The following is a 24,449-nucleotide window of genomic DNA, read 5'->3' as shown; positions in this document are numbered from 1 at the left end:
AGTATGGCTGGGTATGGAAGAGTATGGCTGGGTATGGCAGAGTATGGCTGGGTATGGCAGAGTATTGCAGTATGGCTGGGTATGGCAGAGTATGGCTGGGTATCACTGAGTATTGCAGTATGGCTGGGTATGGCAGAGTATTGCAGTATGGCTGGGTATGGCAGAGTATTGCAGTATGGCTGGGTATGGCAGAGTATTGCAGTATGGCTGGGTATCACTGAGTATTGCAGTATGGCTGGGTATCACTGAGTATTGCAGTATGGCTGGGTATGGCAGAGTATGGCAGAGTATGGCTGGGTATAGCAGAGTATGGCTGGGTATGGCAGAGTATTGCAGTATGGCTGGGTATGGCAGAGTATGGCTGGGTATCACTGAGTATTGCAGTATGGCTGGGTATGGCAGAGTATGGCTGGGTATCACTGAGTATTGCAGTATGGCTGGGTATGGCAGAGTATGGCTGGGTATGGCAGAGTATGGCTGGGTATGGCAGAGTATGGCTGGGTATCACTGAGTATTGCAGTATGGCTGGGTATGGCAGAGTATTGCAGTATGGCTGGGTATGGCAGAGTATTGCAGTATGGCTGGGTATGGCAGAGTATTGCAGTATGGCTGGGTATCACTGAGTATTGCAGTATGGCTGGGTATCACTGAGTATTGCAGTATGGCTGGGTATGGCAGAGTATGGCAGAGTATGGCTGGGTATAGCAGAGTATGGCTGGGTATGGTAGAGTATTGCAGTATGGCTGGGTATGGCAGAGTATGGCTGGGTATCACTGAGTATTGCAGTATGGCTGGGTATGGCAGAGTATGGCTGGGTATCACTGAGTATTGCAGTATGGCTGGGTATGGCAGAGTATGGCTGGGTATGGCAGAGTATGGCTGGGTATGGCAGAGTATTGCAGTATGGCTGGGTATGGCAGCGTATGGCTGGGTATCACTGAGTATTGCAGTATGGCTGGGTATGGCAGAGTATGGCTGGGTATCACTGAGTATTGCAGTATGGCTGGGTATGGCAGAGTATGGCTGGGTATGGCAGAGTATTGCAGTATGGCTGGGTATCACTGAGTATTGCAGTATGGCTGGGTATGGCAGAGTATGGCTGGGTATCACTGAGTATTGCAGTATGGCTGGGTTTTGCAGAGTATAGCTGGGTATGGCAGAGTATGGCTGGGTATTGCGGGGTATTGCAGGGTATTGCAGGGTACTGAAAAGTATTGCAGGGTATTGCAGAGTATTGCAGAGTAATGCTGGGTATTGCTGAGCATGGATGGAAGGACCCATAGATGTAACTGCACATGTCACAGAGCAGCGCTGTGGGCACTACATATCCAGCCCACAGCGCTGCTGCCCTCCGATCTCTCCCCCTCTGTACCAATCGGTACAGAGAGGGGAGAGAGCAACTGGCGTCATGACATGACGCCGGTTTGTTTACATGTGATCGCTCCGTCATTTGACGGAGCGATCACATGGTAAATGGCCGCGACTAGCGGCAGTTTACCGTGATCCGTGATGCGCCGGGTCCTCTGGACCCGGATGTACCCGTGTGCACGCCCCAGGGGGCGTGCAGGAGCGGTTTTCCGGGATCACGTCATAGTACGTGCTCCCAGAGTTATCCAACCGCCCTGCAGCTGTCATTTGGCTATGGGCCAGTTGCTAACTGGTTAATATTCACAATTCCTCTCGTGTAGTTCTGGGCTGATCCCTCACTTTTCTCATGATCATCCTCACCCCATGAGGTGAAATCTTGCATGGAGCTCCAGACCGAGGTCGATTGATGGTCATTTTGTATTTCTTCCATTTGAAAGTAATCGCTCCAACAGTTGATGATGGTCTTGTAGCCCATTCCAGCCTTGTGCAGGTCTACAATCTTGTCCCTGACGTCCTTTGACAGCTCTTTGGTCTTGCCCATTATGGTGAGGTTTGAATAGAAGAAATAAATTCTGTGGACAGGTGTCTTATACACATACCGAGTTGTCGTTAGGAGCACCTTTTTAAATTGACAGGACTAATCTGTGTACCACATGAGCACATACTGTAGCCAGTCTGTGGGAGCCAGAATTATTGTTGGTAGGTAGGGGAACAAATACTTATTTTACTCACTGAACTGCAACTCAATTTATAACATTTGTATCATGTGTTTTTTGTTTTTTGGTTGATATTCTGTCTTTATCATTTAAAATACACCTATGATAAAAAATATAGACCCTTCATTTCTTTGTAAGTGGGCAAACTTATAAAATCTGCAGGGGGATCAAATAATTATTTTCTCCACTGTATACATTTTATTTTGCTCTTCCCCCATCACTGTTCAGACTTTTGAGTGCAGATCATCTCTGCTATAAACTTAGATAACAAGGCCTAACTTCTTACCACCCTCTTGAAGAGTGGAGGAATTACTTCCATGTTTGTAGAACCCCAATGTCATGGCAACATCTTTGTATTTAGCAAAGTAGTGGGTACTATCATGCAACTGGAATTCTACTCAAAAACAGATGAAAAATGACACCATGGTAGCAGCTAAAAGATTTTTTAATGCTGGACACTGCCAAAATGCATGTTCAGTACCAGATGGTGTGACTAGTGATGGAGCAGGAATTGGAGGCAAACGTTACGAATGTCACTTTTGTGACATCTGTGCCTGTTCAGTATTGGCCTTCCGTAACTGAACAAACCCACATTAGGTCTAAAGGCAGGCAGACTTAAACAAACATGGGTCAGTTTACTTCCAGCTAGCTCTGATATGTCATGTTCATGGCTAAAACAGAAAAAGACATAGACCTTTCCAGTTTTCTTTTCTTGACCTAGATGGACTCGGAAGTAATAAAATATAAATAAATGCAAGTCCATTTACATTCACCTGACCATAGACTAACATGGAGCTTTTGTTCAGATCTGCCTTAAAAACTGACAGGAGGATGTGAAACTAACAGGAGGATCTGATCAGACCACCCACGTTAAAGGGGCCTGAAGGACTCCAAGGCAGTGAGTAATTTAATTGCCACCAAAATGACAAGGCCAATACCAATTTTGTCAAGGTGAAAGAATATGGTGCAAATAGTGTAAACCAAAGCTGAACAATTAAAACCATGTGGAATTTGCTTCCTGAAGTCATCATAGCTGGAAAGGCTCATCAATGTAAGTCAATCAAATGTCACCAGGGAATATGACCCTAATTTTCCCAGCTAAAATCGAACACCTCCTGTCACAGAAGTCTTTATTATTCCTAAAGTGATACTAAAAAGGGTACAAATTTTATTTTAACCACTTCAATACAGGGCACTTTCCTCCCCTTCCTGGTCTCACATTTTAAATGACAATTGCGCGGTCATACAACACTGTAACCAAACTAAATATTTATCATTTTCTTCCCACAAATAGAGCTTTCTTTTTGTGGTATTTGATTAACTGATAAGGTGGCACAGATGGGCACTGATGAGGAGACACTAATATTTAGAATTGATGGGCACCGATAGGCTACACTGAAGAGCAATGATGGGCACTAATAGGTGGCACTGATAGACGGCACTGATAGAATGCACTGATAGGCAGCACTAATGAGGTACTGACAGGCATTACTGATGGGCATCTGAAGGGCACTGACAGGCGTTACTGATGGGGCACTGATTGGCACTTTGATAAGGCACCAATTGGCGATTTGGGTGGGCACTGACTGGCAGCTGATGGGCACTGATTGGCAGCTGTGGTGGCACCTCTGATTGTGGCTGTGCTGATAATCAATGTACTGATTATCAGTGCACACCCCCCCTCTGACAGGAGAGCCACCGATCGGCTCTCACTGTCAGTGCGAACTGAGGAAAGACGATTACCGTCACTTCCTGGTTCACACTGTAATCAGCTGTGATTGGTCACAGCTGATCACATGGTAAAGAGCCTTCTTACCACAATCGGAGATGCGGGGTATCACAGTGACACACCACGCCACCGATTGCTACGCGCGCCGGCTTGTTATCTTGAAAGATGTCATATGATGTCCAGATAACTGAACCACTTCCCATCTGTCATTCTGCTATAGGCCAGGCAGGAAGTGGTTAAACAACAAACATGGTATACTTGCCTGCTCTGTGTAATGGTTTTGCACACAGCAACCCTGATCCACTTCTTCTCAGGTCCCCTGCCCGCTGAGTGCTCCACAGCAAGCCACTTGCTATAGGGGCACTTGTGCAAGCTCGTTCCCGAGCCCTGCTCTGTGTGTCCACTGACACACAGAACGGGGCTCAGTCCCACCCCCGTTCCCTCCTCACTTGCTGTTGGAGCCATTGTGTTAGAACCAGGGGAGGGAGAGACCTGGAAGAACAGATGCTCTAGTGCACAAACCCGCTATTGGTAGTTATCAGCCGCTATCCCAGAAAACCTTACCATTTCTACAGGTACATGTGCAGAAGAGAATCAGCGCAGGCACAGTAAAGTACTTCCTTCCCATCACCTGAGTAACCAAAGTACACTCCACCAAGTGTTCTTCACGTGTAAGAGGGCAGTACTTATACAATGCAAACAACGGACAACAGTGACAACCATATGTGCAGAAATAAATATTTGGCAACTGTATTCCTTTGGATTCCATATTTTGCTTTTTTTTTCTACAGGTGCAGTCATTACACATTATATAAATGTATTCTTTACATTTAAATGTTTAATTCAAATCAAGACACAAGTAGTATCCATATTTAAAAAAATAAAAAATAAAATACATAAAACATACTTATCCCATCCCAAACTATCGATGTCCTTCACAAGGCAAGAATAATAGTGAGGAGCAGGTGAAGCTTCCGATGAATTTGGGTTTTTAAGAGCAACATCCTGGAAAAAAAAAAAAAAAAAGAGTCATACATTGGAAAACCAGTGGCCAGATTCAACAATAAGGAAACCTTTAAACATACTGGAGTCAGAGAAATCTAAAAAGGCTAGCTGAGCTGATTTGCTAAATACTAAATAAGCCTGGATGTATTTCTAATTTTTTTCTTTATTTTTTTGTGTTTGTTAAAATGTGTATAAAGCCTAACAATGAACCTAACCGCTTATGTACTTGCTCCTGTTTTGTTGCTCCCAGTTAAATTTATCTTTGAAAGCAGTTTGGTAAACTGTTCTAGAAAAACAAACAAAAAATTGAAATCCAGTAAGTTTACAGGTTCCTGTGCAACTATGTAGTGTTTTCAGGCCTACCCAGTTCCCAGTTTACCCCTGAAGTACACAATGCCTCACTTCTGCTTTCCTCTTCCCCGTAATCTAGGAGGTGTTCTAAAGACCTAAAAACATGCTGCCCTATGATGTCAACGCTATTACTACATAGATGCATTCAGTAAATGTTGTCACCCTAGAACAGGTAGATTGTTACTGACAGGATCACCTGGTGAAAGTAAAGGAAATAAGGCTGGAAAATAAAACAAAGGTGGCCCCACGTGTATGAGCTGGTAAGCCACACTATTACATCTTTTATCGTGGGTTTAGATTTGACACTTTGACTTCATTTAGATGAGCACCTTGTTTGTGTGGATTCAGCTGCCAGGTGGTGCATGTAGGCAGCCTATTCATGTCTATGGGGACACAGCAGCTGCAAAGACATAGCCACGCATTCCAATTTGACAGCCATGAGGGTGAGTGGCCCCAAACACAGTCTGTGCTCGGGGCCACTCACCAGCATCCACACAGGTGTCAAACTGGAACGAACGACAGTGAAGCCGTTGCATCCCCATAGACACAAATTGGTTACCTGCACCCGAAACCTGGCAGCTGGAGCCACCTAAACAAGAGCGCCTTCACGGGTCACAGGTGTCAGTGCACATCTGAATGGCCTTTAGGCTCGGTTCACACTGCCGTGACCTGAAAGTCACGTGACTTACAGTGCTACTTTGCCAGGCGACTTAAGGGTGACACTGAAGAAACTTTAGGGAATGCCTGTGTAAACTTCCTGTAAAGTTGGATCAAAATCACATCAATTAAGATGAGGATCCAACATGGAGGCAACTTCTGTCAAAGTTGGATAGAAGTCGCCTTGAAGTAGTACAGGAACCTTTTCTAAAATCAAAGCGACTTCACTAGTGCTAATTAGCTACTTCAGCCCTGGAAGGATTTACCCCCTTAATGATCAGGCCATTTTTTGCAATACGGCACTGAGTTATTTTAACTGACAATTGTGCGGTCGTGCAATGCTGTACCCAAATAAAATTGATGTCCTTTTTTTCCCACAAATAGAGCTTTCTTTTGGTGGTATTTGATCACCTCTGCGGTTTTTATTTTTGCGCTAGAAAACAAAAAAAGACCGACAATTTTGAAAAAAAAAAAAAAAAAAAAACAACACGCACATTCTTTTTTACTTTCTGCTAGAATACATATCCAAAAAAAAAAAAAAAATCTAATTTCTTCATCAATTTAGGCCAATATGTATTCTTCTACATATTTTTGGTAAAAAAATCCCAAAAAGGGTACATTGATTGGTTTTTGCAAAAGTTATAGCGCCTACAAACTATGGGATATATTTAGGGAATTTTATTTTATTTTTTTTCTTTTCAAATATTTTATTGGTAATTTCACATACAACTGTTACATTAAGTTCAATACATATTATTGTAAGAACAGATGACAGTGTACATAAAAGTAATGTAGAAGAACATGAGCATACAGAAAACTGGATAATATAACAGCAGGAATATTCTTTATCTAGCAACATGCTGAATCAGTATGATTAGATATATGAAAGATTAAAGGGAGCTACGTTCCCAGTTTTACTACAATAAGGTGCTGACCATTCCCCAAGAACAGTGGTGGGGAGGCCACCAAAACCGTTGCATGTAACAGAGTACATTACCAATATTTAAATTTAAAAGGTAGGGTGGGGTAGTAGAGTGAAATGAGGAAAAGTAGTAGTAAAGAGGAGGGTTAAGAGAAGGAGATGTGGGTAGGAGAAACAGAGAGGGAGGAGGTATGGGTCAGCCCGCGCGGGCACAGGAACCATCCCAAAGTCTCCAGGTGATGTTAAGTTCCACTTAAAGCAACACCAGGCTTTCGTCAATATCCGCTGGTAAAAAATGTTCAATTCAGGGTTGCCAGGTTCTGGAATGTTGAGGGACTTTATCTAGAATTCTTGCTTCAATTTTGCTATGTATCATTGCTTGGGTAATCCTATTCTTCATTTCGACTATGTTAAGAGTGGGTGTTTTCCAAGCCTTAGCAAACGTCTGTTTGGCTGCGGTAAATAAGTGTAGGAGGAGACGGAGTTGTGTTCTGGTGTAATCTTGCGGAAAAAGGTTAAGGAGGGCCACTGTAGGGCTAGGAGATAAGGTAATTTGGTGGAGGGTGGATGCCATCTGGAATACCGTTGCCCAAAAGCACTGCACCAGGGGGCATGTCCACCAAATATGTAGATGCGTGCCCCTGTCTCCACACCCCCTAAAACAGCTTGGAGAGGACTCCGGTAGAAATTTAGCGATTCTAGCTGGAACAAGATACCAGCGCATTAACACTTTATAATTCGCTTCTGAAGCTACAACATTTTGGGATGAGTTTTTTGTGTTAGACCATATGGTCGTCCAGTCATCCAGTTCAAGGGTAACATCAAGGTCCTTTAACCATCGCTGTGCATAGGTGGGGAGATCTGGGGGCGGTAATGTAAGGTGGGAGTATAGACGGGTAATGATACCTGGGGTATGCGGGTCCGAGTTACACATATGTTCAAACTCAGTTAGAGTGTCTAGCCCTGAGTTAGATTTTATGATTGTTTGCACAAAATGTTTAATTTGGAGGTAGCGGAAACATTCTCTGTAGGGGAGTTGAGCTTGTTCCTGGATATTTGGGAATGATTTTACAGAATCTCCACTAACTAAATCGCAAACGCGGGTCAGACCCATCTGGCTCTGTGCGAGCTGGGTAGAATTGGGGGTGGCCTAGGTAAGATAGAAGTGGGGAGTGTGGAGAAATTAGTTTAAAGGGGATTTTTAATCTGTCCCATAATTTAAGCGTGTGTTGTGTTAGTGGATTGGTTATGGGTCTACGTGCTGATGTGGGGAGCCATAGTAAATTAGCTACATTAATCGGGTGTAACTCTATGGTCTCGAGGACAACCCAAAGCGGTGTCTCTGTTTTAGCATGGTATAATATTGACTGGGCTAGACGGGCTGCATGGTAATAATGTGAAAAGTTGGGAATGCCCAGGCCGCCACAGAGCTTGTTACGGAGGAGAACCGGTCTCGCCACTCTGGGTCTAATAGGACCCCAAATGTATTTGAAAACTTTGTTTTGTATAATCCTATGATAATAGGGTGGGACTGTAATAGGGAGCACTCTGTACAAGTACAAAAGCTTTGGCAATAGAGACATTTTTACAGCTGCAATACGTCCCAACCAGGAGACGCATAGTGGCAGCCAAGATTATTTTATTTTTTTTACTAGTAATGGGGACGATCAGCGATTTTTAGCAGGACTGCGACACAGCAGTGGACAAATTGGACACGAAGTGACACTGTATAAAGGACACTTGCAGGGAAGGGGTTAACATCAAGGGAGATCAAAGGGTTAAAGTGGTTGTAAAACCTCACTAACCACTTTTCACTACAGGTAAACCTATGGGGAGATTGAACGAAAACGGACAGCATGTCTGTTTTCATCAGATCTCATCCGATCCATTTCGCCAGACGGATAACTGAACGTATGGCCATATGTATGATTTTAGCGGATCGGATGGCAGACGAATGTCAGCGGACACATCTCCAATGACATCCGCCTGCCCATAAGAGTCAATAGATGGCCCACTCAGATCCGCCTGAAAAACAGACAGGTGGATCTGAGCGGGTTTGTCATGTGAAAGGGACCTAAGAGAGGCCTAAAGATAGAAGCTTTTACCATAACACCTTTTCTAAAACTTTTTAAAAAACCTTCATTTTTTTTTTAAATGTAAATGTATTATTTAAAAAATGTTTTTCAACCTCACAATCAGCAAAAGGTACAAAGAAAGTACAATTTGCATAACCAAAAAGTTAACTTTTCTAAAATACCCCCTAAGGCCCCTTTCACACGTGCGGATCCATTTTTACTCCTCTGCTTGCTCAGTGGGGATCGCTCCGTTAATCCCCGCTGAGCCGGTGGATGACAAGTCCGTCTTTGCGCTCTGTGCAGGGACGGACCTGTCAGAGCACCGCTCTCCTCTATGGGGGGGATCAGATGATTACGGACCTCCTGTCAGTTTTCATCCGATGATGGATGGAAAAATAGGGTTTTCCTCCATCACACTTTTTCAGATCGGAGTGGGTCGGATGTCAGCGGACATGTCACCGCTGACATCCGTCGCTCCATAGACGTCTATGGAGCGCCCGTTCAGGTCCGCCTAAAATACTGACAGGCGGACCTGAATGGTCCGCAGGTGTGAAAGGGCCCTGGCTAAAAAACACCAGGATGATTATTAAAATTAGTTGCATTAAGATTCATATTAACAGTTGATTTTGTACCCGCTATCTTTCCAAATTTCTTCCGAACAGGGATATCCAAGCAGAGCAATGACTGTATGCTATATAGTAATTAAAGTTCAATCTTTTTGCTAAAATTATTTACAAAAGCCCTAGTAGACAGTATAAGATTCTTCGGTTTGTGATTAACAATTAAGTGGAATATATTAGGGAGGGCTAAGTAGGCGAAATCATAAGGTCAGCCGTAAGTCTTGCAGATCTTGCTAACTAGAGATTGCAGCAAACAGTTATCATGCCTGGACACCAATGAGGCATCCAACCGACTCTTTTGGCCATATATTGTATGATTGATGTGCTTGCCAAATTTGGAATCAGTGATCCGTTTTATAAGGGTTTAAAAGCATCATAAACCATTTATCACATGTGAAGCTCCCATAAAAGGAAATATTAAACTTCACCTATGCCTTTCTAGGTTACTTTTTTTTTTAACTGCAGGTATACTATGGGAGTCCTAATGTTCTCTGTCCTGTAGGGAAAAAGAAAAAAGAAAGGATGTTTGCCTTAGCATGTCCTTTCTCAAACTTACTGCTAAATGGGAAGACCAGCCTTCAATGTGTCCACCTGAGCAACCTCAATGTTGTAAAAGAAGCAGCACCATCTGAATACCTTTAGCCAAGAAACATCTAATTTGACCTCCAGTTCTGTGAACAATTCTGGAACACTTATGCCCCGTACACACGGTCGAACATTGATCGGACATTCCGACAACAAAATCCATGGATTTTTTCCGACGGATGTTGGCTCAAACTTGTCTTGCATACTCACAGTCACACAAAGTTGTCGGAAAATCCGATCGTTCTGAACACGGTGACGTAATACACGTACGTCGGGACTATAAACGGGGCAGTAGTCAATAGCTTTCGTCTCTTAATTTATTCTGAGCATGCGTGGCACTTTGTGCGTCGGATTTGTATACACACGATTGGAATTTCCGACAACGGATTTTGTTGTTGGAAAATATTATAGCAAGCCCTCAAACTTTGTGTGTCGGAAATTCCGATGGAAAATGTGTGATGGAGCCCACACACGGTCGGAGTTTCCGACAACAAGGTCCTATCACACATTTTCTGTCGGAAAATCCGACCGTGTGTACAGGGCATTAGTGAGCCAATCTAAAAGCAGGATACACATTATACAACTTTTGGTGTTCAATTTCCTTTAGATTTACCTTTAACTATGTAGTACAAGGGCCTGCCTGATTGTATACAAACTGAAAGAGTTTCAGTTTGACCTCATATTATATGGTTTTGGTAAATCTAAAAGAAAATTGTATATAGTGTGTGTGTATCCAGCTGCACTCTACTGAACAATAATCTTATATAATCTTAGAAAATTATAGCTGGCTGCAGACTGAAACAGCAAGGGAGCTTTTAATGCCACCAAATTACGAAACCATTTGTGTAGCATTTATTAAGAACATTTAGGACTCCCCCCCCCCCCATTTTTCCTTACCAAACCTCCACAAAGAGTTGTATATATTTAGAAAACGATTGGGCTCCATTCACATATATGCAATTTGGATGCATTTTGACCCGAATCCGATTCCCATGTGAACCAGCAGCTTTTTCTTTGGAGTTGGTTCACATATATGCGGTGCAGTGGCAGTGCGAATTCGCTGAAAATTGAAAACAAAATCCTGTGCATTTTCTGAGCACTGCGGTGTGGTTCAGATGTAAATTCCAGGCTCATTGCCTTCTATGGGAACGCTTCTGAACATAAATTTGATCCGAAAGAAAAAAAAATCCATACCATACCTGGCCCTCCCGGGTCTGGTACAGATTGTAAGAGGAACCCTACTCCAAATAAAAAAGACAAAAAAAAAAAAAACGAAACACGCCTGGGGTCCCCCCCAGAATCTATACCAGACTGTTTTTCCATGCATGCAGCCTGGCAGGCCAGGAAAGAGCCCCCCCACCTGCCACCCAAAACCATATCAGGCTACATGCCCTCAACATGGATGCCAAAGTCCTTTAGTAAAAAAAACAATGTTCCACGATGTAGATCAATCGCCAATCACGACGCCTGTCACCACCGCCGACCCAAAAATATGTGATGTCACCAACCCAGTCACCGGTCCTTTACATGCGGGGGGAGATTTACTACAACTGGAGTACTCGGAATCTGGTGCAGCTGTGCATGGAAGCCAATCAGCTTTTAGTTTCAGCTTTGACAATAAAACCTGGAAGTTACCGTGTTTATCGGTGTATAACACGTGTCGGCGTATAACACGTGTCGGCGTATAACACGCCTCCAAGTTTAGTAGGGAAGTTTAAGGAAAAAAACTTACATTTAAATGCCCATCAATGCAGCCTTATCAGTGTCCATCTGCAGCCTTGTCCATCATTGCAAACTTGCCCAGTGTCCATCTGCAGCCTTGCCTAGTGTCTTTGCAGCATTCCCAGCCTCACTGCAGGCTGACTATTTAAAATTGGCGCCGATCTCCGCAGACTGTGAGCAGAGAGGAGCGAGCGCCGCCATATTACACAAAGTCGAGTGTACTCGGCTTCTCTCGGCTCCTCTCGCAGGCCCGCCCAGTGCTGCCCCTATGATGGACATAACACTAGTCCAATGGCGGGACTGGGAGTGACTGTGAGCGGAGCCGAGAGAAGCCGAGCACACTCGGCTATGTGTATATCGCTGGCGCTCGCTCCGCTCACAATCAGCGGAGATCGCAGGGGATCGGCGTATAACATGCACACACAATTTTCCCCTGATTTTAAGGGGAAAAAAGTGTGTGCTATACGCCGATAAATACGGTAATTTTTTTCTATGCAGAGCTGCACCAGATTTAGAAAATTTCACATAGCCCCCAAAAAGGTATCGTCATAAAAACAGTGCAGTGCAGTGCAGTGTTAGCAATAAATGATAAAAAGACCAGGTACTATAGGTAATCCAGAGCCCAAAAGTAGACTGTCATATAAGTAAGAGAATAATCCCTTGGGTGAAAGAACCCATGAGACACCTAATCTTCACGTGAATTAGCCCACCACCAGCACACAGAGCAAACCGAGCGCCCATAGCCACTCCTTTGACTTGAAGGAAGAACTGCCTATCATACTAGAAATCATTTTTAATGTCCCCTTGGGCAGGACCCAGGTCCCCAAACACTTTTTATGACAATAATTTGCATGTAAGCCTTTAAAATTAGCACTTTTGATTTTTCATGTTCGTGTACCATAGACTTTGCGTGTTCGTGCAAATTTTTTGCCTGTTCGCAAGTTCTGGTGCAAACCGAACCGGGGGGTGTTAGACTCATTCTAGTCTCCAATTAGTCCAGGATAAGTTGAATTGTAACAACAAGAATATTGTCCTCACATGGAATACAGATATGGAACATATGGTGTTCCTAGATCTTGAAATTTCTAAGGAAGGAGATCACTTTAGGACCAGTTGTTATTTTAAACCCACAGACAGGAACGGATATATCCCCATGGATAGTTGCCATCATAAGACCTGGCTTTGTAACATTCCAAGGGGACAATTTATCTGCATGAGGAGAAAGTGCTCCTCAGTAACAGAATACATGCCCCTGCCCTATAGTAAAAGAAAATCGCCTTCCCTCTTTTTTGTCTGGCTTCTACGCCCGTGGACGCTGTTTAGCTTGTAGACATGTTAAGAAAATAAAAGACGTAAGGACATTTCCTCCTTTGTTACAAATAAAAATTACAAAATCAAACATCTTATAACCTGCAGTACACAGGGGGTAGTCTACATGCTCGAGTTTGACTATCACCTACAGTATGTGAGCAGGACCTCAAGGGCACTTAGTGAGCGTATTGGGGAGCATGTCAACAACATTAAAAAAGGTCTCAGATCACACAGTGTCTCTAAATACTTCCAGATGTGCCAAGACAGGGATCCGAGGGGTCTTAAATTCTGGGGAGTGGAAAGAGTTAATAGGCACTGGAGAGGAGGGAATTACATTAGGCACTTTAGCCAAAGAGAATCCTATTGAATCTTTGAGACTAAGGTGCTTACACCTCTCTGATTAAACGTGGAGTTTGATCTGAATTGCTTTATATCTGATAGATAGGTATGGATTTTCCAGGAATCTATTCAAATATTGTTTTGTGACGATTATGGGTATATATAGGCTCACTAACACTTTAAAGTTCTTTGTAAGTAGAATAGGAGGCTAATAAAAACTGGAGATATGCTTAGTTAATTTTTTCATATATATTGTTTTAGTGATTTGTTATGGATAGCCGCCGCAGGTGCGTCTTTTTAATTTTTATCTAACTTGTGTTTTTTTTGCAAAATATATATATATAATATATATATATATATATATATATATATATATATATTATATATATATATTGCTGCCCTTGTTAGGGCTCATGAGGGGTTAATCCATTGTCACATGATCTCCCCCCTTTTTTTTGTTTTTTGCTGTGTCTTAGACAGCATACAATAACTGTTTATTATACCAGTCTTGGAACATAGGTTTGGCTCTGATATTTGGGTGTAGGCTGCAACTATGCGTTAATAGTTTTATCTTCTTGTTAGTTCAGGTGTCCAGTTACTGAGGTGAGCGAGCAATCTGTGTGCTGGTGGTGGGCTCATTCACGTGAAGATTTGGTGTCCCAGAGGTTCTTTCACCCAAGGGATTCTTACTTATATGACAGTCAGCTTTTGGGCTCTGGATTACCTATAGTACCTGGACTTTATCATTTATTGCTGGCACTGCGCTGCACTGTTTTTATGACAATAAAAACAATACTACCTCCTGTTTGTAACAGATTCAAATGAGACCATTGCCCTAGGATAAATATCGCACAGCGCTAAAAAGACACTAATTGTAATAGCTCGAATAATAAATATATACAGTATCTCACAAAAGTGAGTACACCCCTCACATTTTTGTAAATATTTTATTATATCTTTTCATGTGACAACACTGAAGAAATGACACTTTGCTACAATGTAAAGTAGTGAGTGTACAGTTCGTATAACAATGAAAATTTGCTGTCCCCTCGAAATAGCTCAACACACAGCCATTAATGTCTAAACCGCTGGCAAAAAAAGTGAGTACACCCCTAAGTGAAAATGTCCAAATTGGGCTCAATTAGCCATTTTCCCTCCCTGGTGTCATGTGACTCGTTAGCATTACAAGGTTTCAGGTGTGAATGGGGAGCAGGTGTGTTAAATTTGGTGTTATCACTCTCACTCTCTCATACTGGTCACCGGAAGTTCAACATTGTACCTTATGGCAAAGAACACTGAGGATCTGAAAAAAAGAATTGTTGCTCCACATAAAGATGGCCTAGGCTATAAGAAGATTCCAAAGACCCTGAAACTGAGCTACAGCACAGTGGCCAAGACTATACAGCAGTTTAACAGGACAGGTTCCACTCAGAACAGGCCTTGCCATGGTCGATCAAAGAAGTTGAGTGCATGCTCAGTGTCATATCCAAAGGTTGTCTTTGGGAAATAGACATATGAGTGCTGCCAGCATTGCTGCAGAGGTTAAAGGGGTGGGGGGTCAGCCTGACAGTGCTCAGACTATGCGCCGCACACTGCACCAAATTGGTCTGCATGACTGTCATCCCAGAAGGAAGCCTCTTCTAAAGATGATGCACAAGAAAGCCTGCAAACAGTTTGCTTAAGACAAGCAGATTAAGGAGATGGATTACTGGAACCGTGTCCTGTGGTCTGATGAGACCAAGATAAACGTAGTTGGTTCAGATGGTGTCAAGCATGTGTGGTGGCAACCAGGTGAGGAGTAAAAAGACAAGTGTGTCTTGCCTACAGTCAAGCATGGTGGTGGGAGTGTCATGGTCTAGGGCTGCATAAGTGCTGCCAGCACTGGGGAGCTGCAGTTCATTGAGTGAACCATGAATGCCAAAATGTACTGTGACATACTGAAGCAGAGCATGACCTCCTTCCTTCGGAGACTAGGCCACAGGGCAGAATTCCAACATGATAACAACCCCAAACACACCTCCAAGATGACCACTGCCTTGCTAAAGAAGCTGAGGGTAAAGGTGATGGACTGGCCAAGCATGTCTCCAGACCTAAACCCTATTGAGCATCTGTGGGGCATCCTCAAACAGAAGGTGGAGGAGCGCAAGGTCTCTAAAATCCACCAGCTCCGTGATGTCATCATGGAGGAGTGGAAGAGGACTCCAATGGTAGCCTGTGAAGCTCTGGTAAACTCTATGCCCAAGAGGATTAAGGCAGTGCTCGAAAATAATGGTGGCCACTCAAAATATTGACACTTTGGGCCCAATTTGGACATTTTCACTTAGGGGTGTACTCACTTGTGTTGCCAGCGGTTTAGACATGAATGTGTGTTGAGTTATTTTGAGGGGACAGCAAATTTACAGTGTTATACAAGCTGTACACTCACTACTTTACATTGTAGCAAAGTGTCATTTCTTCAGTGTTGTCACATTAAAAGGTAGAATAAAATATTTACAAAAATGCGATGGGTATACTCACTTTTGTGAGATAATATATATTTATTTATTTATTTTTAATTTTTTTATAAAAACATTAATAAATGTATTAACACTTGAAAATCCAATAAACAACAATAGTGAAGATAAATGTGTATAATAAAAGGCTAACAAATATCAGGTGAGATTTACTAATACTGGAATACACAGAATTGGGTGCAGCTTTGCATAGAAACCAATCAGCTTCCAGGTTTTATTGTCAAAGCTTTATTGAATAAGCTGAACTTAGAAGCTGATTGGTTACCATGCACTGCTGTGCTCCAGGATTAGTAAATCTTCCCCATCCAGCCCTTAGCACACATGTGAATTCATTGTTGTCCATAGCAATAATCAGTTCCAAGTATAAATTTATCAATGTAACAATCTTAAGCTCCAATATCTTCCTATATGTGATCCAACAAGAGAAATATGCTTTTAACTTCAAGATAAAATGTGACTTATGGCCACCCAGTTAAAACCCCCTTTTAACATTGGCCATAAAGGTTTAATTTAGTCCACTGAAGGAAAGAAACCTAAAGAAATCTCCTGAGTCATTAATCCCTGCTGTTAGCTCCCTGCGGCTGTCAGAATACTTGAACAGTGCTTGCATCTGTTCGGCTGCTGACAATTTTCCTTTCACATCCTTTGGCAAAAGTAAAAAAAAAAAAAAAAAAAAAAAAAAAAAAAAAAAAGGGGGGGGGGGGGAGAAGATTTTTGTCAATCTAGTGGTTTTGAACAAGGCCACCTAAGACATGTATTCAGTATATGTATGGCCAGCCTTAGGGTGAACTCACCACCAGATAACTTTTAAAACAAACAAAACAGGGTCATTAAGTACTTTTCATAATCTGCAGAATAAAATATATTTTCTAAAACAACTTTGCTTCTTTAGGACTCCCCACCAAATTCCAGGCAATTAAAACATACAAGAGGAGAGGGTGCCACTGGTGCAATAGGTTTTATTAATAAAAACAGATGTTCAGTTTACATGTGGGGCACTATTCCTCCTACTGAGACCACAATTGGGGCATAATTCTTGCCACTGACACAAAAAAATGGGGAACTATTCCTCCTACCAATACCAATGATGGGCACTATTCTGCCCACTGACACCATCGATGGGACACTATTCCACCCACTGAGACCAACAATGGGGCACTATTCCTGCCATTGACAACAATGGGGCACTATTCCTGCCACTGACATCAACGATGGGGCACTATTCTGTCTACTGACACCAATGATGGGGCATTATTCCCCTCACTGACACCAATGATGGGGCACTATTCCGCCCACTGACACCAATGATGGGACACTATTCCGCCAACTGACACCAATGATGGGACACTATTCCGCCAACTGACACCAATGATGGGACACTATTCCGCCAACTGACACCAATGATGGGACACTATTCCGCCAACTGACACCAATGATGGGGCACTATTCCACCCACTGACAACAATGATGGGACACTATTCTGCCCACTGACACCAATGATGGGGCATTATTCTCACTGACACCAGGACATTTTCTACTATCAATGGCCACAGTCCAGCTCCCCTAAAGTCTGAGCCCAAGTTCACACTGAGCTGCGGGAATGAAGCTGAACTCGTGCAATTTCACTCCCGCATGTCAGTCCCGATTTCGGCGGCGATTTCACAGATGTCAATGGAAATCACACCCCGAAAATCGCAAAAAGTAGTACAGAAACTACTTTTTGGGATGGTACCATTGCTGGCATTTGCCGCCGATTTGACATGCGATTTGACATGTCAGCACAAGTCTTGGTCACTGGAGGACAGGCAGCCAGAAATCTGACCATGCTAAGATGGATGTGTTTTCATGCTTAATGTGGTCATTTTGTAATAGGGGAGTGGTAGGATAATTTAAAATTTTGTCCATTTTATATAGATAAACTACAAGCAGCTTTTTCTTCAGGTGTTGGTTATATATACACAGCACAAAGCACCCTGTTTTATATTCCCCTAGGATGATCATCTCATCTTGTGTGAGGCTCGGTCACCTGACTGGAGATCAAAAAGTGCTTTTTTAAATGATAAAGATACCGTTAAATTATCCTGTTGTGGAACACTGTGACATTTCAAGAATGTATTGTATAGACTGTCATAACTAAAAGGTGGGTGTTCATATCTGCACGACTCCTCTTTGAATGTGCATCAAATAAATATTTTGCATCACTAGGATTACATTAAATAAAACAAATCACAGAAAATGTTGTGAAAGGCTGAAACTTCTGCAGACAGTATCAGAAGTCAAAAACACAGTTGTGTCAGTGGTCAGGCAACAGCACTTTAAATAAATAAATACTTACCAATATAGACTTGAGCTCCACCATGAAGCTAGATAGATCGGAACTGTGCTGTAATCTCTGTGAAGAGAAGAAACACCTTTTACTTTTTTTTTCCCTCCCCATCAAAAACATTACCATGTTCATATTAAAAGAAAAATGATTTACTAAACTCACTAAAATATCTGAATCCTGCGCAAGACTAAGGGGGCAAAGGTTGACAAGCGATATATGGCAGAGCAAGGCATCTTTATAGAAGGCTGTCCATAGTGAACTTAGCAGAAACAAACCCCTTTTCCCTTTTGCCCATTCAAGACATGCTCTTTTGGAGACATCTACACCTCTAAAGAAAAAAAAAAAAAAAAAGAAGTTCTCTATGAAGTTCTTCTCTTCCAAGCATCTGTCTCCTATCCTTACCCCATTCACATTTGGGCGTTCTAGAATCGCCGCCACAATCCTACAATTCTGGAATGCAGTAGAGTTGCTGCAAAACTCCTACAGGATAAATGAACGTTCACCAAATTCCTCTCCTGAATTAAATGGGAGCGAGAGCTTGGTACCACCTTTACAGAAAAGCAATGGGTAGATGCCTTGCCCCATTTAAAGCCTCCAAATTGGCTAACCTTTGGGAACTTTCCTACAAGATCTTTCCACTGATCTAGAACCCCCCGCATACTCAATGTAATAGACTGCTCTCTATCACCTCTTTGCTGGAGAGGCTGCAGTTCACAGGGTACTTTCTTACAAAATTTTTGGTCTTGTAACATCAAGCAGGTTTTGGTCTGACATTTTCCGTCTTATTCAGGAAGTCAAACACATCAACATCAACCCTTCACCTGAACTTGCCATTGTTGACAAAATCCCTTTCCCAATCAGGAATATAGTAATTCACATACTGTTATCTGCCAAACTGCTCACCACCTGCAATTGGCTACTTAACTCTAGTACCCTCTGCTCTGAAGTTATAGCACTTACTCAATTGCACTGTGTTTACGAATGTTAGCAGCAAGTAAAGGACACCTCTGCGCTGCCCAGGCAGAGTGGTCCCACTGGTCTTCCTGGTATAAAGATATACACTCATCCTGCAAGTTTTCACAGCGCTTCACTTTTTCCACATTTTGGTATGTTACAGCCTTATTCCAAAATGGATTAAATTCATTATTTTCCTCAAAATTCTACAAACAATACCCCACAATGACAACAGGAAAGAAGGTTGTTTGAAATCTTTACAAATTTATTAAAAACAAATGAAAAAAAGAAAAAAAAAAAAATCACATGTAGCTAAGTATTCACAGCCTTTGCTCAAATACTTTGTTGAAGCACCTTTGGCACCAATTACAGCCTCAAGTCTTTTTGAGTGTGATGCTACAAGTTTGGCACACCTATTTTTGGGTAGTTTCATTCTTCTTTGCAGGACCTCTCAAGCTCCATCAGGTTGGATAGGGAGGGTCGATGAACAGCCATTTTCAGAGCTCTCCAGAGATGTTCATATTGGATTCAAGTCTGGGCTCTGGCTGGGCCATTCAAGATCATTCAGAGTTGTCCCATAGCCACTCCTTTGTTATCTTGGCTGTGTGCCTAGGATTGTTGTCCTTTTGGAAGACAAACCTTCTCTCCAGTCTGAGGACCAGAGCAGGTTTTCATCAAGGATGTCTCTGTGCATTCCTGCATTCATCTTTCCCTTGATGCTGACTAGTCTGCCAGTTCCTGCCGCTGAAAAACATCCCCAGAGCATGATGCTGCCACCACCATGCATCACTCTAGGGATGGTATTTTCCAGGTGATGAGCGGTGCCTGGTTTCCTCCAGACATGATGTTTGCCATTCAGGCCAAAGAGTTAATTCTTTGTTTCATCTGACCAGAGACTTTTGTGTTTCTCAAGGTCCAAGAGTCATTCAGGTGCCTTTTGTCAAACTCCAGGCAGGCTGTTATGTGCCTTTTACTGAGGAGTGGCTTTCGTCTGGCCATTATACCATACAGGCCTGATTGGTGGAGTGCTGAAGAGATGGTTGTTCTTCTGGAAGGTTCTCCTCCATCCACAGAGAAACTCTGGAGCTCTGTCAGTGTGACCATCAGGTTTTGGTCATCTCCCTGACTAAGGCCCTTCTTCCCCGATCGCTCAGTTTGGCCTGGCAGCCCGCTCTAGCAAGAGTCCTGGTGGTTCCAAATTTCTTCCATTTACAGATGATGAAGGCAACTGTGCTCATTGGGACCTTCAATGCTGCAGAAATTTTCCTGTACCCTTCCCCAGATCTATGCCTCAATACAATCAAGTCTGAGAGGTCTACAGACAATTCCATGGACTTCATGGCTTGATTTGTGCTCTGACGTGCACTGTTAACTGTGGTACCTTATATAGACAGGTGTGCCTTTCCCAATCAACTGAATTTACCACAGGTTAACTTCAATCAAGTTGTGGAAACATCTCAAGAATCATCAGTGGAAACAGGATGCACCTGAGCTCAAGTTTGTGTCATGGCAAAGGCTGTGATAACTTCTGTACATGTGATTTTTTTGTTTTTTTATTTTTAATAAGTTTGTAAAGATTTCAAACAAACTTCTTTCACATTGTCATTATGGGGTATTGTCTGTAGAATTTTGAGGAAAATAATTATTTTAATCCATTTTGAAACAAGGCTGTGACATAACAAAATGTGGAAAATGTGAAGTGTTGTGAATAATTTCCCGATGCACTGTATATACCACTAACAATTGTTTTAAAAATTGTAAATGAGATTATATCCCTCTTTCGATTCGGATGAGCATGCTGCCTTTATGTCTGCTGATGATATGTCTCTCTTACTGAGTATATTAATGCGATCCAACAGTTTGCTTTTTATTTATTGATTGTACTAGCAATGTTGGATGTACTATTATGCTACTCTTTTATCTCGTGTGTCATGCACTCGTCTGAATCCTGCATTGTACTATTGTCTACGCAAACTTCAATAAAAAAAATTATTGAAAGTAAAATTGTGGCAAAACGTGCAACGTGTGTTTAAATGCCATTATTATTAAGAAACTGTTTTAATGCACAACAAAACATGCACAGAATTCTCAAATCCATGCTTTTCAAAAATGTTCCCAAGCTGGCTCTGAAAAAAAGGTACAGGAGCTACTTTGAATGGGCTGCTCTCTGCTCCAAAAACATGTCTATTGAATGATGTTGCTCCAAAAACGCAGCAAAAAACCTGCATTACAACCCTAAAAACATAGCACCCTGCTGTAGCTAGATATGAACAGGGCCTTACAAAAAACATTGCAGCTAAGACACAAAGGGCAAAAAACACAGTATAACCCCAGAGTAGTGCATATGTTTTTGGTGACAAGACACTCACTGACCAAAGATATAAATAAATAAACTTTCCCCCTGCAGCAGAAATAGCCAGTCTTTCCAATGCATTTGTGGAACTCTATAAAATGGGTCATGTAAAGGCAACTCCTAATGAATGGATTGTCTAGAATGGACTTAAAGTTAACATGAGCTTTTGTAGGGCTTCACTTTAAAAGGGGTTGTAAACCCTCATGGTTTATGCATTAAGGTGAAAAACCTTCTGTAGCGCTGCAGCCTCCCCCCCCCGTTTTTTACTTACCTGAATGCTGTCTTCCACCAGCACACTTCAGCTGGTGTCTCATGTCCTGATTGGATAGATTGAAAGCAGCGCAACCATTAGCATTGGGGCCGTAAAGGCAGGACTCGAGAGCGTGCCCAAATGGATGTCCACCAAGGAGAGCGCTTCTCCAACGTGGACACCCAATGTGGGGAGGAGCTACCAGCGCCACCAGGGGACCCCAGAAAGGTAGATCAGGGCCACTCTGCACAGTGGAGGTAAGTACAGGGGGTCCCCTAGTTACAAACATCCGACTTACATACGACTCCTACTTACAAACGGAGGGAGACAACAGGAAGTGAGAGGAAATCTACCCCTAGGAAGGGAAATTCACTCCTGTAAGAGTTATTATGGGGAAAAGGTGTCTCCACTGATGCTTTATCACCAAGACTTGTTTCCACAACAACCCAAAATTTTCAAAATCCAATTGTCTTTGGGACAGAAAGTGAGGTGAAATCTTATAAACAGGGGCACACACAGCAATACAAATATTACAGGGGTGATACCCCTTCCCTATGCTATCCAAAAAGCTTAAAAATAGTTTTTTTGGCTGGAGCTACACTTAAAAAATGTACCTGTTCCGACTTACAAACAGATTCAACTTAAGAACAAACTTACAGTCCCTAACTTGTTTGTAACCCGGGGACCCCCTGTATACCATGTTTGTTATTTAAAAACAAAAACGAGGGTTTACAACCCCTTTAACCCGCACTCCCCAACAGCACTTATCTTTTTCTTTCCTCCATTGCCACTCCATATGCCCACGAGGATCAGAAAAAGTTAAGAGCTGCTCAAACCGTAACTTATGCAGGGCTATTGGCTCTCTTAGTTATAGCACTGGTATTTGATGATTGACCCAGTGCAGTGATCTGGAATGAGTCGTGGGATACTCCATATCTTGCATTATAACAATTATCCTTGCTGCCAGCAGCTGAACAGAGTAAATAAAAGAAGTGCATTTTCGAAGAGGTAGGGTTTGGTTTGAATTAAACCTGCTAGTTTGCCTTGAATTGTTTGCTTTAAAGCCCAATTCCAGGCTAATCTTTTTTTTTTTTTTTTTTTTTTTTTAATTTCTAAATAAAAGGTTTCATTCTACAATACCTACCTTCAATCTAGAGCTGTCCCTGCAATATTACCAACCAGTGTCACTGAACCCACAAGACGAAACATTGCAATGAATGCAGGGTGTCAGCTTAGGCCCAAGTTTATTGTGTATTCATGGCGAAACTGCTCTCTGCATTTCTGAGGATCACAAAACACACGAATGGCAAAGATCAGTAGACAAAGACCCAGGAGTTTATGTGACCAGCCAAAAACATCGGAAAAAGGTAAGTATATTGACTTAAAGTGGATGTAAACCCACCACACATGAATATAAACTGTTGCCAGGATAATAAAGTATGTATCTCTATATGACTTCTAATTGTGATCCTATCTTCCACAACTCACCCGCTTTCCTACACTGAGCCCCGCAAAACCCTGGAATCCATGGGCGGGTCTATGCTGCGGCGCTCGGTGGGTGGAGCCGTGACGTCACTAGGCTCCTGACCAACCTTTAAACTCCCCTTGTGCTGGCAGCAGCGCAAGTATGAACCTCGCGCTTGTTATACTAGAAGTGCGCGCACAGGGGACACAGAGCATGTTCTTGACAGAATCAGAGAACGCTCACGGCCCCCCCGTGACTCCTGCACATGTGCCACATAGGCTGTAGTGGAGAGGAGTTTTCGGTATAGCTAGCACAGCTCTGAGATGCTGAGAGAGGGGAGGGGAGAGGTGTGTATGGATGTGCATGAGAAAATAATGCACGTCTCTTAGGCTAGTGCACGAGATATGTAAATCACCTGTCACTCACAGCAAGGGGGAGGATTTGACAAAGTTTTTCTCTGTTTGTCAAGATTTATCTCACTGAACAATAAAAGAGGATTGCTCAGAGCTGGATTAACTCTTTGTGGCAAGACTGGGTTCAAATTATAGGAAATCTTATACTCTACATTATGACAAAAAAAAAAAAGGGGGGGGGGGGGTTTGCATCCACTTTAACATACAGTGGGTATAGAAAAGAATCACCCCCCTCTAAAATAATCACGTGTTGTTGCTTTGAAGCCTGAAGTGAAGACACAGTTTTTGTTTTATCCAGCTGTAACTTATAACATCCAAGTGAAAGATATAACACCATGTCAGAAAAAAAAAATCAAAAACAGAATCCCCGAGTTGGAAAAAGGATCACCCCCCCCCCCTCCTAAAAATGACTTGTAAACTCAGATGTAGCTAATCACCTTCTCAATGGCACAAAAATACATTTGAATTCCAACTCTGATCAGCTGTGGTCATTTTGATTTGCTCAGCAGGAAAAGGGCTTTCCTGGATCATTTTAGTCCCTGGTAGTGCAACTGAAACAAACCATTAACTATGGGTGGCAAGGCACTGTCAAAAGCTCTCCAGGATAAAGTTGTGGACAGGTACAAGTAAGGAGATGGATACAAAAAAAAATTCAAAGGCTTTATCAATGCCTATAAGCACAGGGAATCTATTATTGGACAGTTGAAGGTATTTGGTACAACACAGACCCTCCCTGGATCAGAACCTCGCTCCAAACTGGATGAAAGAGCCAGGA

The 24,449-nt window shown here is 42.5% G+C and overlaps 1 protein-coding gene across 3 annotated transcripts in view; it reads right to left on the bottom strand.

The window, feature by feature from the left end:
* The window catches only part of FANCL (FA complementation group L), a 235,619-nt gene that overhangs the window by 155,255 nt on the left and 55,915 nt on the right, over positions 1-24,449 (bottom strand). For all 3 annotated transcript variants that reach the window (XR_012243984.1, XM_073628117.1, XM_073628116.1), the window contains exons 4-5: positions 18,249-18,305; positions 4,721-4,818 (exon numbers count right to left, since the gene is read on the bottom strand). Coding sequence is in view for 2 of the 3 variants with exons in the window: in XM_073628117.1 (XP_073484218.1) it covers positions 4,721-4,818; positions 18,249-18,305 (155 nt within the window). In the remaining variant the exon portion in view is untranslated. The remainder of the gene's footprint in view (positions 1-4,720; positions 4,819-18,248; positions 18,306-24,449) is intronic.

The sequence above is a fragment of the Aquarana catesbeiana genome, linkage group LG04 (genome assembly GCF_042186555.1).
Source record: "Aquarana catesbeiana isolate 2022-GZ linkage group LG04, ASM4218655v1, whole genome shotgun sequence".
NCBI classification, from domain to species: Eukaryota; Metazoa; Chordata; class Amphibia; order Anura; family Ranidae; genus Aquarana; species Aquarana catesbeiana.
This window is presented reverse-complemented; position numbering and strand designations above follow the sequence as displayed.